Source organism: Macaca nemestrina, chromosome 11, assembly GCF_043159975.1.
Source record: "Macaca nemestrina isolate mMacNem1 chromosome 11, mMacNem.hap1, whole genome shotgun sequence".
Classification (NCBI taxonomy): Eukaryota; Metazoa; Chordata; class Mammalia; order Primates; family Cercopithecidae; genus Macaca; species Macaca nemestrina.
The window spans coordinates 136,077,762-136,097,403 of NC_092135.1; the positions used below are offsets into that span (position 1 = coordinate 136,077,762).

The 19,642-nt window shown below is 44.0% G+C and overlaps 1 protein-coding gene across 4 annotated transcripts in view; it reads left to right on the top strand.

Annotated features, from left to right (window-relative positions):
- The window catches only part of LOC105473829 (ubiquitin conjugating enzyme E2 F (putative)), a 77,185-nt gene that overhangs the window by 41,862 nt on the left and 15,681 nt on the right, over nt 1–19,642 (top strand). For all 4 annotated transcript variants that reach the window (XM_011727901.2, XM_071073683.1, XM_071073682.1 and 1 more), the window contains exons 5-6: nt 9,242–9,309; nt 18,021–18,091. In XM_011727901.2, coding sequence (XP_011726203.1) covers nt 9,242–9,309; nt 18,021–18,091 — 139 coding nt within the window. The remainder of the gene's footprint in view (nt 1–9,241; nt 9,310–18,020; nt 18,092–19,642) is intronic.

Here is a 19,642-nt window from a genome sequence, read left to right on the forward strand (position 1 = left end):
TTTTTTAATAATGAGTTGCCTAATTTTGGTGTCAAGGTAATGTATTCTGGTCTTTGAATGGGGAGGTGTTCTAGTCTCTGGAAGAGCTTGTGTAGAATTAGTATTAATTAGTTGATTAATTGTTTTTTAGACAAGGTCTTACTCTCTTGCCCAGGCTGAATTGCAGTGGCATGATCATGCTTCACTGCCACCTCAACCTCTTGGGCTCAAGCAGTCCTCCTGCCTCAGGCTCTCAGGTAACTGGGACTACAGATGCCCACCATCTGTAGTGGGCAGATGCACTACCATGCCCAGCTAATTATTTTTTGTAGAGACGGGGGTCTCACTATGTTGCCCAGGCTGGTCTTGAACCTTTGGGCTCAAGCGATCCTCCCAAAGTGCTGGAATTACAGGTGTGAACCACTGTGCCTGGCCTGTTAATTCTTTATTCAGTGGTAGGATTCACCAGTGAAGCCACTTGTCTCTGGAATTTTGTTTTGTTGTGGTAAGATTTTAAGTATAAACACATTTCTAATAGATATAGGGCTGCCTAGGTTATTCTTGAGTGGGTTTCACTAATCTGTGTCCTTCAAGGGATTTGCTCATATCCTCTGCATTTTTTAATTTATTGATATAATGTTCTTAGTATCATCTTATCCTTTTAAGTTCTGTAGAGTCTGTGTTGTATCTTCTCTTTAATTACTGATATTGTAATTTTTGTCTTTTTTATCATTGCAAAGAACCTACTTTTAGTTTCATTGATTTTGCTCTGTTACTTTTTGAATTTTGTTCATGTCTTTGTTATTTGCCTCCTCTTTATTTCCGGTTTAATTTGCTCTTTTTCTGATGTTTAAGATGGAAGCTTAGACAAACAGTAGTGTGTTTCCATTTCCCAGTCCAACCTTTATTCTATAGCTCTCATTTGTTTCACTTTTACGTATATTGTAACCCAGAATATATTATCTGTGCTTTACACAGTCTATTTTAAAAATATATGTCTCCACATACTTAACATTTATGACCCTCATTCCCTTTTGTAGATCTAGATTTCTCTCTCTGTTATTTTCCTTCTGCCTAAAGAACATCCTTGAAGATTTTTCTGTAGTGCAGATTTGCTTGTGACGAATTCTGTCAGTGTTGCTGAAGGTTGAATTCTTAAGTTGACAGTTTCAGCATTTTAAGGATGTCATTCTACTGCCTTCGTATTTTTTTCCTTAGAAGAAGTTAGTGGTGGTTCTTTGTTCCACTTCATGCGATGTGCATTTTATTCTCTGGCTGCTTTTAAGATTATCACTGTTTTCAGCAGATTATAATGTGCTTTGAAGTGGTTTTTTCTTTTTTATCACATTTGGGATTTATTAAGCTTTTTGGATCTGTGAATTATAGTTTTCATCCAATCTAGAAATAATTTGGCCAACATTTCTTTAAATATTTTTTATGTGATCCTTTTCTGGCACTGTAGTTCATATATATATCATATATGTCTTACATATAGATTACTTCTACGTGTAAATTGTACCTTCATTGGGTCACAAGGCTTTGTTCGCTTTTCTTTCTGTGACTCATTTTGGATAATTTCTTTTTCTGCAATGTCTCATTTTTTGTTAAGCGCATCCAGTGAATTTTTCATTTCAGATACTGTATTTTCTAGCTGTTGACATTCCATTTGGTGCTTTCCCCCTAACCGTCCATTTCTTGCTTCATTATGTTCATGTTTTCCTCTAAGTCTCAGCATCTCTATATAATAGCTGTCATTGTGTCTTTGTCTGCAGCCCTACATCCCAGAGTCCTGCCTGCTCCCTGTGCCCGTGTCTGTCCTGCCTCCTGCCTCCTGCCTCCACTCGCACTCACTCACTCTTCTCCACCGTCTGTCTCTGTCTCTTCTCTTTCAACAGTCTGATTTGAGATGGATCAGAGCCTTTTAAGTTTAAAGTTTGCATAGGATGTAACTTCCAGTGTGCTGTAAATATTGACATTTAAAAATGAAAATAGGGCCGGGCGCGGTGGCTCAAGCCTGTAATCCCAGCACTTTGGGAGGCCGAGACGGGCAGATCACGAGGTCAGGAGATCGAGACCATCCTGGCTAACCCGGTGAAACCCCGTCTCTACTAAAAATATACAAAAAACTAGCCGGGCGAGGTGGCGGGCGCCTGTAGTCCCAGCTACTCGGGAGGCTGAGGCAGGAGAATGGCGTAAACCCGGGAGGCGGAGCTTGCAGTGAGCTGAGATCCGGCCACTGCACCCCAGCCTGGGCGACAGAGCGAGACTCTGTCTCCAAAAAAATAAATAAATAAAAAATAAAAATAAAAATGAAAATATTGTATTACTCTTTGAAATGTTTCCAGTATAGAATCTAAATACCACAGATACGCCCACCACCACAGATATGCCCATCATCACACTTTTTTTTTTTTTTTGATGTGTATAAGCTCTACGTCACTGACTGGAAAACCTTTGCTACTTTTTCTCCTAGCGCTCATGTTTTCATTCCACTTGTTCCCTCGAATTGCACCATAATGTAAACATTTTTATGCTTATAAGTATTGTATTTGTGATTTTTTATACTCTTCTGTAACTAGATATACAGGTAGATAGATAGATTGAGCTTTTTTTATTATTATTTTTGAGACAGAGTCTTGCTCTATAGCCCAGGCTGGAGTGCAGTGATGTAATCTCAGCTCACTGCAACCTCTGCCTCCCGGGTTCAAGTAATTCTCCTGCCTCAGCATCCTGAGTAGCTGGGAGTACAGGTACCCGCCACTATGCCTGGCTAATTTTTGTATTCTTAGTATAGACGAGTTTCACCATGTTGGCCAGGCTGGTCTCGAGCTCTTGACCTTGTGATCCACAGGCCTCGGCCTCCCGAAGTGCTGGGATTATAGGCGTGAGCCACCACGCACGGCCCAGAACTCACTATTTGAAAAGTTCCTGTAACTAAGACTCTTAAGTGTTAAATATTTGCTTTTGAACGATTGTTGCAGTTGTTATTTGTACAGGCTCCTGCTTCTGGTTTTTCTTCCGTTGTCCTGGCTGCCTATCCTTTGCCTCATCTCCCAGCCCCTCGAAGTGAGGGAGCCTCAAGGCTTCATCCTGTCTTTGGACCTGTATAGTCAGTTCCCTGGTGTCCTGGCTATCTTGTGACAGAATGCTTTTATACCCCAAATGGCTCCCAAGCTGCCCTCTCTGTCCAACCTCTCCAATCACTCAAGAATGATCTGTCAGCTGCCCACTCAACGCCTCCACTGGGATGCCAACTTGAAATCTCAAGTTAATGTGTCTGATTTGAACTTCACACAGTTGTGCCCTCTACAGTCGTTTTATCTTCATGGTAGCAACTCTGCCTTTTCCATTGCAAGGTCAAAGATCTTCTTTGACTCCTTCTCTCCTCCTCTCATGCCTAATCTGTCAGCAAATTCTGGTGTTGCTGCCTTCAAAATCTGTCCACTTCACCTGCTCCCACCCTGATCCTAACCATTACCATCTCTCACCTGGATGATTACAACAGATACCCACAACTGGGCTCCTGCTCTGTGATCCGTTTATATGCTCCTGTCCCTCCCCTACTGAGACCCCTTTCATGGCCCCATCTCACTCTAAATCAGAGCCAGCTACCTGCAGGGGTCTGCAGGGCCCAACACCCTTTGCATCTGCTCCCTCTTTGGGCTCAGATCCTCTTCCCCCACCTCACTCTCTGACTACACTGGCTTCTGCAGGGTTCACGGAACATACTAGGCCTCTTACCATACCCACCCTGTTTCATCTACGTGGAGTGTCCTTCACCCCAGTACTCTCCTTCTTCAAGTCATCATTTTCTCTGACCTCCCTGCTTAAAATTGCAGCCTCTCCCCACTTTCTACTCCTTCTGTTATGTAATTTATGTATTTTCTCTCCCTTCCACTAGAATGTACTCTTCATAAGGGCGGGAATTATGTCTTATTGATGTGTCTCCAGGGCATAGAACTGTGTGTGGCACATGGTGGGCAGTCATCAACTGTTTGTGTAATGAATGATGAATTTAAGCACATTCTGATGATAATTAAACATAAAATAACATTTCACCTGCAGTGTATCTCTGAAAATGATAATGGGGTTACTATTAGCATTTTCCCTGATTAAATTGATGCATTGGTAAATGAATATTATTTTATGCTAGAAACAAAGGTCCAATACCAGATTTCTTCCATTATTTTGTCTTTATAGATATAAACACTCAGGACTTCTTGTTCATATAAATAAATAGATGGGGATGGAAGTTGTCATGTTATGGCTGTGCCATTTTGTCTTTGGACTTCCAAGTTAAAGGCCAAAGATCATAAAGTTGTTTTTTTTTTTTTTTTTTTTTTTTTTGAGACAGGGTCTCACTCTATTGCCCAGGCTGGAGTGAAGTGGTGCAGTCGTGGCTCACTGCAGCCTCAAATTTCCAGGCTCAAGCAATCCTCTCACCTCAGCTTCCTAAGTAGCTGGGACTACAGGTGCACACCACCACACCCGGCTAATTTTTCTTTTTTTTGTGGAGATGGGGTTTAGCCATGTTGCTCAGGCTGGTCTCGAACTCTTAAGCTCAAGCAAGCCACCTGCCTTGGCCTCCCAAAGTGCTGGGATTACAGGCATGAGCCACTTTGCCCGTCCTCATGTAAAGTATTTTCATGATTTTTCCACTGACTATTAGATTAGGTTCCTTCTTCCATTTTGTTGAAAGTAGAGAATTGGAAGCCACCTGACTTGGAGAAGACTTTGTCACTCAGTTGTTGGAATCCTTTGCTTCAGTTTCTGAAATGTCCACCAGAATCACTTTACCAATCCCTGTCAGCTGCAGGGACATCAGAATGCTTTTTTGCCCTGAATAGTTACATCTGTCACCCCTCACTTCAGAGCAGCTTTGCAGGCTTTTGCTGGAAATGCTGAGGAAGAGTTGAGAAAAACAGCAGTGTTATTATTATTTTTTTTTTTGAGACGGAGTCTCGCTCTGTCGCCCAGTCTGGAGTGCAGTGGCCGGATCTCAGCTCACTGCAAGCTCCGCCTCCCGGGTTCACGCCATTCTCCTGCCTCAGCCTCCCGAGTAGCTGGGACTACAGGCGCCGCCACCTCGCCCAGCTAGTTTTTTGTATTTTTTAGTAGAGACGGGGTTTCACCGTGTTAGCCAGGATGGTCTCGATCTCCTGACCTCGTGATCCGCCCGTCTCGGCCTCCCAAAGTGCTGGGATTGCAGGCTTGAGCCACCGCGCCCGGCCAACAGCAATGTTATTAATTTCAGCATACTAATATGTATATCAGTGTAGTGTTTTAAAAATCTTATTACATTCTTCCTATTTTCACCCAAAACTTGGAGCTCCAGATTCAGCCCATTCAGTTTATCAAAACGATCTGCCATATACATTAATTGTCAAACTAGTCAGCGAAATCAGACTCTTTCCCTCAGACGAAAGTCACTTCATTTTCATTCTAACAACATGCCTCTGACAGCCATCTCACTCTGAACTCCTGTTCCTAGTTAGATGGGTGAGGCGTGGAGCCGGTGCCCTGGGTAGAGGAAGGCACCATGGCTGTTGTTTCTTGGCATCCTCTTTGCTTGGCTCTCAAAGGGGCGATGCCTGCTTTTACAGTGGTTTAGGGTTTGAAGTTACTAAATGAAGTTTTCATCATCCATGCCATCAGACTCCACAGTGTCTGAACCCAAGACACTTCAGCATGAACCAGGACATACTATTTATAATACCATGCTTTGTCCTTTACAGAAATGAGCATAGGCCAGGCATGGTGGCTCATGCCTATAATCCCAACACTTTGGGGAGGCCAAGATGGACAGATCACTTGTGGTCAGGAGTTTGAGACCAGCCTGGGCAGCATGGTGAGACCCCATCTCTACAAAAAATTAGCTGGGCGGTGGTGCACACCTGTAGTCCCAGCTACTTGGGTGGTTGAGGTGGGAGGATCACCTGAGTCCTGGAGTTCGAGGCTACAGTGAGCTGTGCACTCCAGCCTGAGCAGTGGAATGAGACGCTGTCTCAGAAATAAATAATTTTTAAAAAGGAAGAAATGGGTATAGATAGGGAAAAGCAAATGGAGACGCAGACCCTACCTTAATGCGTCGCTTGAGGTGGCTTTACCGTTATTAGTGTGTCACGGGTACTTTTGCCCCTAGGAATGTCCACTCCTCAAGGCAGTTCATTCTAGTACAAGGAAAGATGGGAGGTAGGCGTTTTTGCAGGGAGGAAGAAGGTTGTAAAAGAGGAGGTGGGATGGAGAGCTGGCATGACTCCTTGGCCTCAAGGGTGTTGTCCACAGATTTGTTACCAGACAGAGCATATGTGGATGTTGGCCATCTAGAATCTAGAAATGGATTCTGTCACAGTGATTTGTGCCGACATACCCCTTCAAACAGTTTGTTTTCCCAGGGCTCCCAGTAGTCTTGAAGACACTGGAGTATGGTTCCTCAAAGGTAGTGGGGAGTGGGCTCTAAAGCACAAGGAAAGAGGAGGATAATTCCTCTAATTGTAACAGTGGGGCAGGGGCCAGGCTGGCTGATTGAGAGCTGAGTGCCAGGAACTTCCCTCAGTTGCATTCCATTATTGTATTTTAAAACCTAGTTGTCTGAGAAGTACAATGTTTTCAGCCCCAGCAGCCGTGGACAATAGTAACATATATTTGGCCCGTCCTGGACTTGTATACTGTGCTCTGGGCCACGGTGCACGTGTAGTTACAGACATACTCAGTGAGTCCTCTACCTGCCAGCTCTGGAAGTAAGCAGGCCTTCCCTGAACCGTCTCCACTTTGGGCCAGGCCCTCCCAGAGCCAGGTGCAGAAGGTGAATCAGAACTCTTAAGCTGGGGACATCATGAAGGAGACCTTGTAAATAAGAGATGCTCTTGGGTTTCATCACAGTCCAGTCTGCTCCCAAGCTGCTTTTTAAGTTGGACTGTGGAATTTCTGGGCAAATTCAATAATAAATAAGCAACTTTGGATCAGGTCTCAAAGCTGTGCAACTTCAAAGAGGGAAAAAGAAGTACTGATGCAGAAGCAGATCATTTTCCTGAGAGAGATTTGTTTCATGAAAGAGAAAAAAATAGAACAGTCTGTTCTCACTTTTTAATGAGTTAAGAGAAGATATAATCCTAATAATTATTAAGTAAGAACTCGACTGGAGCAGAGGGAATAAGGTAAAGTGATAATCATTTTAGACCAAATAACATATTTGAAAGTGGCAGGCAATAGAGTTGAAACTCTGTAATCCATGAAATGAAAAGCCAACTAGAGAAAAAACATAGCATGGCAGGATGGAATGGCCAGAGCACAGCCATGTCCAAGGTGTCTCGCGTGGGTAGTAATCATTCCTAAGGAAAAGAAAAAGGACAGCACAGTGCAGCAGCAGCGTCCAGAAGCTGTGGTAACAGGTCACAGAGCAGACTGCATGGTTTGTAACGTTAAGCTGGACGTTGGATTTCTGTGTCGTGCCACAGTGGTCAATATCAGAATACGTGTAAGACACCAACATCCACACATGCTTTGACGAACAAGGATATATACTCTTGAGTATTTTATACCTAAGATGCCGCTTATTTGAAAAGTTCTTATATCTGGCGTTAAAAATTTCCCCAAACAAGTGTCTTTGCCAAAGACTTTATACTGCCAGTCACAAATCCAAGTGTGTTTATAAAACTTAGAAATACGCATCTCAAAGAAGTGGAGGAAGGCTAGAATAATAAATGCCGTTGGGATGAGTAAGCAACCAGTTAGGAAAAAAAATATGACCTTAGTCTGTAATCAGTTGATGAATGAATGAGCTGATTACATGTAATCTATGAAACCATTAAATTACTAAAAGAAAATATAAGAAGGTATTGATACAATCTTCGTTGGGAAAAGCCTTTTTTAAGCATGACACCAAAGACAGAAACCCTAAAGAAAGATTAGCTTCTTAAAAATGGAAAACTAGTGTTCAGAAACTACAAAATCAAAATGCAAACAGCAGCCTCAGAAAAATTGCTTGTAACATATAAAAAGCAAAGGCTAATTTTCTTAAGAGATTTTTATATCAATAATTAAAAGATGAATACCTCAGTAATAAAAGGAGAGTTTCAGAACATTGATCATTCAGTTCTTAAAAGAAAAAACATAAATGACCAGTAATAATATAAATTTTAGCCTCACTGGTATTCATCAGAGAATGTAAAATAAAAGAGAACTAGTATTTCTCTTCTATCAGATTGGCAAATAAAAAAAATGTCAGGGTCCAGGTAATGCCAGTTTTAACTGATAGATGACATAAATGTTGATACAGTCTCAACTCTTAAGGAATGGAATTTTTTTTTAATGTTGATTTGTTTGAGGCTAACAACTTGCTGTTATGCATTCATTTCATATAAAAAATTGAGAAAAGTGGTAAGATTTAATATTGCTGGTTTGTTCATGATAAATATTTTAGGAGAAGTTGAATTTTAACTTTAAAATGGTGCTAATTCTGTCAAATTTGGAAATCGAGAATAATTTAGTTTCTAGTGGCTTTTCAAGCTCATTCATGCTGGAGTGCCCTCTGCTGGCACCAGCAGCCATTTAGTGACCCCTGGCTGGGTACCATATGAGTACCCTGTGGGGTTTACAGGGTGTGGGGGGCAGGATAAAGAGGGAGTGGGGGTACACAGCATGTAGATGGCAATGTCAGTGATGCTCAGACCCTGGGCATCCTCCTTTGTGCCTATTAGCCCGCATTTCCAGAAGGTCTGCTCTGTTCTGAAGGCTGTGCCAAGCAATCACTGAGGCAGTGATTCTGTCAGGTTCACTGCTGTGTCCCCAAGGCCTAGAACCATGCCCAGCAGAGGGTGGTTGCTCAGTAAGGGTTTGTTGGTCACTGTTAGTCTTGTGTCCTCCAATTGACATTCTCTTGGGGAGACCAGCAGTAAGCAGATAAAGAATTCACTTAAGGCACGAGATGTGTTCAGAGGGTTGTAGGTTCCAGGAAGATGGTAGGATGCAAGGAGGCAAGGCAGATGGCCCCAGAAGGATGTCCCTTCCCTTCCCTGAGGGTGTGCTTGGCCCCATGAGAAGACAGCAGGCATGTGACAGCATGGAGCCCATTCCTGTTCAGGCGGGGGCATGACTTCCACCAGTGTGTGTGCATTTGGTAATGGAACCGAGGAACTCCGCAGGCCTGTTTTTAACCTCCTGATTCTCTGTATTTGCCATATCCTAACAGAGTGTTTGCTTTTTGTTTCCTTTTTTTTTTAATTTAAAGGATTTTTTTGTTTTGTTTTGTGTTTTTTGATAGATGAGGGTTACTACCAGGGTGGAAAATTTCAGTTTGAAACTGAAGTTCCCGATGCGTACAACATGGTGGTGAGTAGCCTGCGTTGAGCCTGTTGTTTTACTTCTCGGGCGGGGCTGCCTGTGGCTGTGGCCCGCCACTGGCACAGGGCCCTAGCACTCCTCTCTGCGTGTGTCCATGTGTGACTGAGTACTCACTTCAGTATTTTTGTGATGAATGTCACTCATCAGCAGTATTTAGAGTGTTAGTAGAGAATTTGTTTATTCAACAAATACTTATGAGTACTATGTGCCAGGCAGCCTGCCTGTGTATTTTCTATAACTCTTATCTGTTACAGTCTGGCACTGAAGAAAAAAAGCATTGTAGTTTTGTTCATGGTATGACACCAAAATTCCAGAAGTCTATAAAATGTGTATTTTAGAATTTCAGAGAACGGTGACTTGTAGTTTAAACTATAAGTAATTTATACCTATAGTTTCATGTTAATCCCTCAAAGATCCTTTTAGGCGATGATTATACCAAATACCATTACATTATGTCTTTGCTTTGGTGGAACTTGCAGACCAATTAGGAGAGATAAAGTGTAGAAAGTTGATAAAGTGATAAAAATGGTAAGTAGAGGACAGTAGAGATACTGATCAATGATAGGAAACTAGTTTTTGAGAATTCAGAGAAGGGAAAGTAATGATCACTTTGGAAAGTGGTCAGGGCTAGTTAAGCTTTTAGGGGGAAATCCAATTGGAGTCACCCTGATGTGGCCCAGAACCAGGGGAGGGTGTTGTAGGTGACATGGAAACGTGGTGAACTGTGGTGACAGGTGTGGACATGAGAACTTGCAACCTGCAGAAGGTGGATGGGCCAGGTCAACTCGAGTGAAGAATTGGAGTTGGGGAAGAATAGAGGAAAAAATGAGAAAATTCAGAAGTGTAGGTTTGGTTGGGCATTTTCGATTTGGCAGTGACAAACCACTGGAGATTCTGAATAATTCCACACCCCTGAGTTGGGGTATTAGAGGAGGTGTGGCTGCGCCTCAGAGACGGGTGTGATGTGTCTAGGCCCAAACTGCCAGGAGTTGGCGTACGGGCAGTTCAGTGTGCTTGTTTTATTGGCGTGCATCGTGGATATGTTTTCCTCCTCACGTGTTCTAACTAACCCTCTTGGCCCATCCAGTAGGAAAGCACAAGCTGATGGTGCTGCCAGAGAAAAGGAAGCCTCACTCCCATCATGAGGATGTGGGCATTTGGGACACTGTGCCTGTGACTTCGCTTGTGGGAAGTGTGCTCCCACTGCCTGACGAGTGGAGGTGCCCTGACCCCAGCCACAGGGCTCCATTCAGTGGCTGCAACACTTGTTTGAGAAGCCAAACCTTCATCTATGGAAATTGACTTTTTACCAGACTACTCCATTTAGGGTTCTTTTTGAAATGTAATTTTTGGGGATGGGGAAGAGTAGGCAGTCCAAGTAATTTTTTAATTTGTAGACAAAGACGGGAAAATACACATTTCCAGTCTTTGTCCATCCACCACCTGCTGAGACTTTCCATTCTTCCCAAACCACACTGAGAAACCTGGTGACGGAGCACTGCACCGTGTCCAGTGCGAGGTGGTTTCAGAGGCTTGGTTTCAGTACAGATATTTAGAATTTGGGGACTCTTTGGTGGTTTCTGGAAACAAACAGGCATACAGTATCTAAAATTCTATATTTAGATTTGCTTCTAAATACTTATGACAGACTGTTCTGGATGTCATAGCAGGGAGTTAAGTGTAAGCTGATAAACTTTCCAGATAAGTCATGAGACATCAGAGAACCATCGTTTCAGGTATATCTGGCATCATCTAGTAGCAGAGCTCCTTGTTTTCACTATAGGAAGAAAGCAAACTAAGAGAAAATACCAGGTAAGGAATGGGCATGATTGAGAGCCTCTGTGTGCCAGGTGTCTTCACTCACTTTATTCCATTCTTCTGGTAGTTCTGTGGGTTGGTTGGTTGGTTGGTTGGTTTAGTTCGTTATCTGAGACGGATCTGGAGTGCAGTGGTGTGATCTCAGCTCACTGCAACCTTCACCTCCCGGGTTCAAGCAATTCTCCTCCTCCTCCTGGGTTCTAGCAGTTCTCCTGCCCTAGCCTCCTGTCAGTGGATGATCTTAACATTTATATCTTTATACATTAGGAAGTTAGGGTTCTGAAAGCTAAAGTTAAAAATATTAGCTTTGCCAATGGAGACAGCTGAATTGTTGAAGTCACTTCATGTCCAGGGCTGCCCAGCTTTTAAGCATGTGCCCTTCCTGCCACACCAGGTGGTGAGAAAATGTTTGTCATACTGTCTTGTCCCATTTGTGACTTCAAGAAATAGGAAGGAAAATGGAATAAAGAATGACTTGAAAGCCACTGAGCCTTGAAGACTTGTTTCCCTTATTCGTTTGAGACTGGCACAGAGGTTGAGGTGGAGGGTAAGGTTTTAATTTTCCCAGTGATTTTCCTGTCCTTCTCTCAGACCTGCTATTCCTCAGCCCTGCCCCCCCTTCCTCACTCCCAGTCCCCATGGGAAAACATCATCCTGTGCAGCCTTTCTGAAGTTTGGTGTGCTGTGTTTGACCTTTAACTCTGTAATGATGATCTTACATTTTTCTGTTTCCACTGCTGTCTCTTTTGGAAGTTTCGTATATGATGGGCTGGTCAGATTTCATCAGGAATAAAACCCCATGTTCTCAAACCCAGAAGTACCGAGAGCAGCTAGTGACTCTGCATGAACCATGTTCCTACTCTGCTTCTGTAGGGTCCTTTCCTCTCCTCTCCCCAGCCTTTCCTTCCTGTCCCACCAGCTTTTTTTTTTTTTTTTTTTTTAATGAGGCGGAGTTTCGCTCTTGTCACCCAAGCTGGAGTGCAGTGGCTTGATCCCGGCTCACTGCAACCTCCACCTCCTGGATTCAAGCGATTCTCCTGCCTCAGCGTCCCGAGTAGCTGGGATTACAGGTGCCCACCACTACGCCCAGCTAATTTTTGTAGTTTTAGTAGAGATGGGGTTTCACCATGTTGGCTGGGTTGGTGTCGAACTCCTGACCTCAAGTGATCCACCAGCCTTGGCCTCCCATAGTGCTGGGATTATAGGCGTGAGCCACTGCACCCGGCCTCCTGTCCCCTTCTCATGTTTTCTTCCTGTCTGCCTCTCATTCAGGCAAGCGTGGGGCAACTTCCTTAGGGGCCAGCGTGTATCACTGGTGTCCCCATCAGGGACCCTCCAGAAGATCATTAGGGTGCAGTACTTGGTTGAACACAAAAGTAGTTGCATTTGCCATGTTTATAATGAATCATTGCTTACAGACTCTCCCGAGCATCTCTTTCCCACTGGGCTGTGAGCCCTGAGGGAGTGCCAGCCGTCTTGCCCACACTATTTCCAATGTGTAGCCTGTCATGCTAGGCAAAAAACACAGATTGTTCAGTGGTTGCCCCTCTCTCTGCCCCCCACAAACTTAACAGTGTAGAAAAGAGATGAAATAATTCAGCCAGCATAGGAAGATCACATAGGCACGGGCATTCAGGACAGAGTATGAGGGCACACTCTGAAGGCGCCGCGTGGGTCAGTGAGAGCGGACACAGCGGCGGCCAGTGCGGAGCCTAGGGGTGGGCTGGCACTTCTCAGATGCTTCTCTGCTTCACTGCCACGACTGACTTGACACAATTTCTGTACTTCATAAGGACTTTTTTCCTAAGAGTTATAGTTCCTGCAGTGAAGGTCTATTAAGACTGTGAATGTGGAAAACCTTTAATAAAGTCGATCGTCATTTCAGAATAAATTTTTAAAAGAAAAATGTCTATTTGGAATCCCCCACCCCACCCAATATCCCAGCAGCTAAAATTCAAATTTTTTGTGTGTTTTTGTCCCTTTGCCTCTGAAGTTTAACTCCTAGCCTAAAGCTTGCCTTGTAATTTGTCAATTTAGAAACTGGCCAAACGGATGTAGAGACATTGAGTGAGCTCCTACATTGTGCCAGGCTCCATGTCAGATACTGGAGGGCCAAGGATGGGAACTTGGTGACCTTTTAAGAATTTCAGTCTCTGGGGAGACAGACGCTGACATGATAATGAGGAGCCCGGGTAGTGATGTGGGCGACGGCTATTCCTCAGGCTGGTGGGGATGCCCAGAGGAGGAGCACATGATGTGGCCTGGGGATGCCTTGGAGGAGGAGAGAGCCTTAGCCCAGACCCTAGCTGGCCTGTGGTGTCACACAGCCCACGGGTGTGTCAGTCAGGACTGGTTGGAGGAAGCTATGTGCTGCAGCAGGAGAAAGGATCACTGCTCTTTGTTCTTGGCTCTGGTTTCCTCCTGGAAGTGAAGACACCATGTCTCCTCACATGTTTTTGGCCAAATCAGATAACATGACCATGGCCAGCCCGGAGGGACTGTCCTGCCGTGGGCCCTGGAGGAGGAGAACCAGAAACACTTGTTGAATAGCAGTGATGACGACCACAAGTGACACCTGAACTCCCACTCACCTTCTTCATATGAAATTATCAGACTTTGTAGGGAATTGAGACAACACGGCCATGCAAAAATAGAATAATAATCACCCGTAATCTCTCCACCCAGAGATGATCACCATGACTCTCTAATGTCTGTTGCAGACAGTATAAATCCTACATACCAGTGGGGTGATGCTACACATAGTCTGGTAACTCGGGGCTTTCCCATCATAATATGATGGACGTACACATTCATGTCAGTCAGTGCACGACTGCATCATCATTAATAGGAGTACTTCCTTGTATGATGTGTCATTTAAACCAGTCCTTTATCATTGGTCACTGGCTGACCAACCTTTTGTAGTATAAAGCAGACTTTCTGTAAAGAGCTAAGCAATAAATATTTTAGGCTCTGTGGACCACATATGGTCTCTGTCCCATATTCTTTTTTGTTTTTTCAACAACCTTTTAGAAATGTGAAAACCAGTCTTTGACCATGTGAAAACAGTCCCAGCCTGGATTTGGTCTGTAGGCTGTGGTCTGCTGCCCCAGAATAAATAGGGCTGTGAGGTAAGTCTGGGGCATGCATCTTATGTCTGTCTGCCTCTTTCCTCTGGATCAGTTCCTAGACATGGCATTGTGGGTATTGAGTAATTGATGCTCCATTTTAAGGTTCTGGATAAATCCTATTAAATTACCTTCCAAAGAGGAATGTCAGTTGGCATCCTCACCATCAGTGTTTGAAAATTCCCTTTCCCTAAACACTTACCAAGGTAGAATGTTTGCCTTTTTTTTGTTGTTGTTGCCATTTTGGGAGGAAATGGTATCTCATTTAATATCTGGTTGTCTTTTTTTTTTTTTTTTTTTTTTTTTTTTTTTTTTGAGACGGAGTCTCGCTCTGTCACCCAGGCTGGAGTGCAGTGGCCGGATCTCAGCTCACTGCAAGCTCCGCCTCCCGGGTTCACGCCATTCTCCTGCCTCAGCCTCCCGAGTAGCTGGGACTACAGGCGCCCGCCACCTCGCACGGCTAGTTTTTTTTTTTTTGTATTTTTTAGTAGAGACGGGGTTTCACCGTGTTAACCAGGATGGTCTCGATCTCCCGACCTCGTGATCCGCCCGTCTCGGCCTCCCAAAGTGCTGGGATTACAGGCTTGAGCCACCGCGCCCGGCCATTTTTTTTTTTTTTTTTTTTTGAGATATAGTCTTGCTCTGTCCCCCAGGCTGGAGTCCAGTGGCACAGTCTCCGCTCACTGTAACCTCCGTCTCCCGGGTTCAAGCAATTGCATTTTCATTTCTTAAGTCGGATGCTGAATAGTATTTCCCACTAATTAGCTGTTTATATTTTTTATGAGCTGCTATTATGTCTTTTGCCCATGTTTCCCATTGGGGATATTTGTTTTTCTTCTAGGTTTACTAGAGTCCTTACATGCAAAGTATGTGAAACTTTTTTCTTAGGTTTTTTAGCTATGCTATAAATTCTTTGTTTTGCATTTGCCATCTTTAGTTGTTGTTCTATACAAGTTTTGTTTTTTTGTTTCACTGCTTGAGTTTTGTGTGTTATGAAATGCTTAAAGCAGCCTTCAGACCCCAAGATGGTCATCTACATTTTCTTCTAGTCCTCCTATAATTCTCTTTTATGTTTAATTTTAATGCATCTGGAACACTGTGTTTTTCCAAATGGGTAGCCAGTGGCCCACCAAATAACCCAGTTCTCTATTGGTTTGAAAGGCCAGATTTGTCATACATTAGACTCCTGGCAGGGTGAGTGATGGTGGCCGTGCCAAGCACTGAGGGGAAATGTGGGAGGGCTGGGCATTGTTTGTCTAGCTGTGGGCCACTGGGGTTGGGGGGAAGGGGCTGGGGCCTAATTCAGTTTGGAAAGTATGTGTGTGAGAAGCCAGGTGCAGAGTTTTGCCCTCTGTTCTGGAACCACAGTTAAGAGGACCATTGACAAAAGTAGGTACCTGTGTTAACATCAAACTATGGAAGGTGTAAAGGGGACAGGAGGAAGGGCGAATACCCCCAAGCCTTTGGGAGATGTGGTAGCACCAGGCTGGGTGGTCATGTGTGAGGGCCTCCACAGAAGGGGCACCTGCTTGGGAGGGAGAGTGAGTTTGCCAATTTTCTAGGTTCCTGCAAAAACAGAGTTGGTGACTCGGCCTAGCACTAGACTGCCACCATCCAGTGACCCAGGCGGGGGCACACAGCCCTGCCCCTCATGGCAGTCTGACCTTCCCTCTGCAGCCCAAATGCCTCAGTGGAAGGAAAAGATGCAGTTGCTCCTTTCTATTAAATACATTCCCATTTATTTATAGAAAAGCACAATGTGAAATTTATTTAAACTCATTCTGAACCTAAATTCTTTGTCCTCAGACACGTGGATTTGCACAGTCAGTTTAATCAGTTTTTTGGAGTCTACTGATTTTGTGGTATTTTGAAATTAGAAACAATGCTCATTAGAGTGTTGAAAAAGTATTTTTGGTTTATAGAAATAAATAAAAAGATGAAACTATAAAAGTTTACTAGAAAGTTAAAGAGGATATTTGGATGGTGAAGTATTTTCTAAGTATGGCATCAAAGATAAAAATTTGATTACAAAAATAACCTCCTCAGAAAACATCATAAATAAAAATTAATAGCAAATGATACACGGGGAAAATGTTACCCATTTCACAAAGGGTTGATTCCTTTTTGAGATGACCTTTCTGATGAGATCCTGTGATTTGACACTTCTGCATGTTAACCAAGGGTACCTTGCTGTGGGAAGTCCTGGCGAAGAGGCTCTCTCCCTCACTGCAGGTTGTGGGGGTGGTGGGTGTCACGTCTTCTGAAGAACATGAGCAGTGTATCAGAAGCTAGGGTTTCTGACTAGCAAATCCTCTTGCTGGGCTTCATCCTGAGGAAACATTTCATCCAGGATGAACCCTGCATTGATAGAGCAGGGTTGGGAGAAGAGGAAGCAACCTGGGGCCCCAGAGGTAGGGAAGTGCTTGTTAAACTCGGGCAGGTGTACCATAGAATGCAGGACACCATCTGAAACAATGGCAGAAATAGCTAAAACATATGTAGCACAGCTTTCTTCTATAAAGAAAAATGAGTATGCTACATGCACACTATGTGTGTGGCCTAGAAAAGAGGCATAAAACACATGTACTTCAGGTGTCACATAATTTCTGGGTAGCATTTTGATGGAGTGTATGTATTCTTACATAAAAAGCAAATGTGAAAGACAGCATAATTTATTATATATTTACATATTTCATTTCTGTTGTCCTTTTCTCTTGAGTATGGATTGCCTTTGTAACAACAAAATCTGTTTGGTTTGGTTTGGTTTGGTTTTCTGGTTTGGAGGCAGGGTCTCGCTCTGTCACCCAGGCTGGAGTACAATGGTGCGATCATAGCTCACTGCAGCGTACAACTTCTGAGCTCAAGTGATTCTCCCACCTCGCCTCCTGAGTAGCTGGGACTACAAGCAGGAGCTACCATGCCCAGCTCTTTTTTTTTTTTCCTGGAGAGACAGGGTCTTGCTATATTGCCCTGGCTGATATCAAACCCTTAGCCTCAAGCGATCCTCCCACCTCGACCTCCCAAAGTGCTGAGATTTTTTTTCTCCTGGGCATCTATTGTTAATTATATTTTCTTCTCTTAGGTGGCCTCCCTAAGTGAGCCACAATGCCTGACCTAGAAAAATCTTAAAAGAACTTTATCCAAACATGCCAAGTCATAAATGATGTTGATATACTTTATCCCCACAAGTTCATTTTCATTCTCTTTCTCTCCTTTAAATATTAAGTGGACTAGGGCTTTCATCTAGGAAAACGTATGTGACAGTAGCATCTTCAGAAAAATCCAGCAAAGGGAACAGGCTGTTCTTGCAAGGAGCAGTAACTTTAAGCCATAGTAACTTGTAGTGCAAAGGAATCTGGGGCTTCTGGTTGGATTTGGGCCCAGAGGATGCAGAACTATTCCCTAGAGTGCACTGTGGATACCTGCAGTCCCAAACCCAGGGGATGTGGGAGGTGACAAAGGTCCAGTCACCAGCACTGTCAGCTGGCAGGACATTTGGGGCTTGTAGAGAGGTGCTCAGAAGCCCATGGGGTAGACTTTGCTGCTGAGACTAGCCCTTGTGGACGCAGCCCATCAACACATGCCTCGTGGGTGAGGTGAGCCAGTATTCAAGGTTGAACACATGCTCAGCGAGTCAAACTACACGCTGAGTAAGCCATGAAACAAGCGTCTAGATAGGGTATGTGGTAAGGCTCTGGCCTGGATATGTGATTTCAGAGACTGTCAGCGTGATCTCTCATTCTTTCTGTGTTGCAGCCTCCCAAAGTGAAATGCCTGACCAAGATCTGGCACCCCAACATCACAGAGACAGGGGAAATATGTCTGAGGTAAGTTTCTTGTCTTTTCTTTCTTCTACATTCGTGAGTGTCACGTGTGAGCATTGGGCTTTTAAACATGTTGTCTCCTCTGAGAGAGGATTTTGAGGCATGCCCAAGATTAGGTTGAGCTTGAACTCAGCTGAAGTAGCTGCGGTTGCCTGCCTGCTCCCAAACCCTACCCTACCTTCTGCCTCCAGACCAGTGTCCTCTCATGGCCCTCTGGGGGCCACAGCCCTACCAAGTTCTTAGTGCAGCCTCCTTGCTTGCCCAGGATGGACCCTTGGGGTCCCTTGCCTTGTTCCCCCCTATTTAAATGAGAGACCACATTCCCTCCATGTGGCTGATTTTAGCTAAGATGAGAAAATATGATTAATGATGGATACCCAGGAGAAAAAATGTAGATAGCAGGCTTAAGACAACCTTGGGCACTTGTATTTAAGCTGCCTTCTCTCTACCAAAATGGTCCTAATAGGTGTCAGGGCACTTAGGGCAGGCAGCCTCTCAGAGCTTCGTGTCCACTGTGACTTGTGTCCCCGATCCCTGGCCTGGGCAGAACATCAGGGATCAGTGATTTCTCCTCCTAAGGCTGCTGGAAAAGATGTATGGGTGGATTGGTTGGTTTTTAAAGTAAGTTTCACGTTTGGGCTTTATTTTTTTTTTTTTTGCGCTTTGTCCCTTTCATCACTTTAAGGCAGCGAGATTGATTGCAGGGGCTTTGATATCAGACCACCTGGACCTGAGTCCAGCTTGCTGCCCCCGCCCCGCCACCCGGGGCAGCTGTGGGACTTTAGGCTAGGTATTTGACCCGTATGTGCCTCACACTTAGCCAGTCTGGAAAGTTGGCACAACGTGTTTTCTTAGCACATTTCTCCTACTTTTGACATGAAATGCAATTAGTGGCCTAAGTCAGTTCTCATGCTCAACCTCCGTATCTCTTTTCTTTCGTTCCTCTCTCCTTAGTAAATACTAATCACCTTTGAAAGGAAATGTGTAAACTGTGGCTGCTGGAAATCTTACCTCAGGATGCCTTTCTCTTCACAAGTACAGTTAGTGCCCATTTGTCCATTTCATTTTTGTATATACTGCTCCCTTTCTTCAGTATCAGCCTCATTTTTCAGATAGTTAAAAATACATTTTACCAGGCATGCCTTTTTAAAAAAGCATCTTCTCTTTGAAGTATCTGTCCTTTGCGTATTGAAATGTTAAAATTCCACCATCTTTGGTTGCAGGTTATAAATGTGTTTGGCCCAGGCCCCCATTGCCCTGCTTCCTCCTGTGATTGTGAGGACACCTGGCTCACTTTCTGGGGGGCCATACTCTACTTACCTGTCTTGCCCCTGCCTCAGTCAGAATTGGGTGCAGAATAGGAAGCTCTCTTGTCCTTTTTGCCATCTTCTGGGAAATCAGATGATTAGCAAAGCCTGATAAGGATAAACAGATGGTATTCTGATATAAAAGCCAGACGTCTCAAGGAAAAAGATTGTCAGATTTGACCACATAAAAATTAAAAACACAAAATGGAAGAAGAAATGATCAACTGGATTAAAATCCTTGGTATGT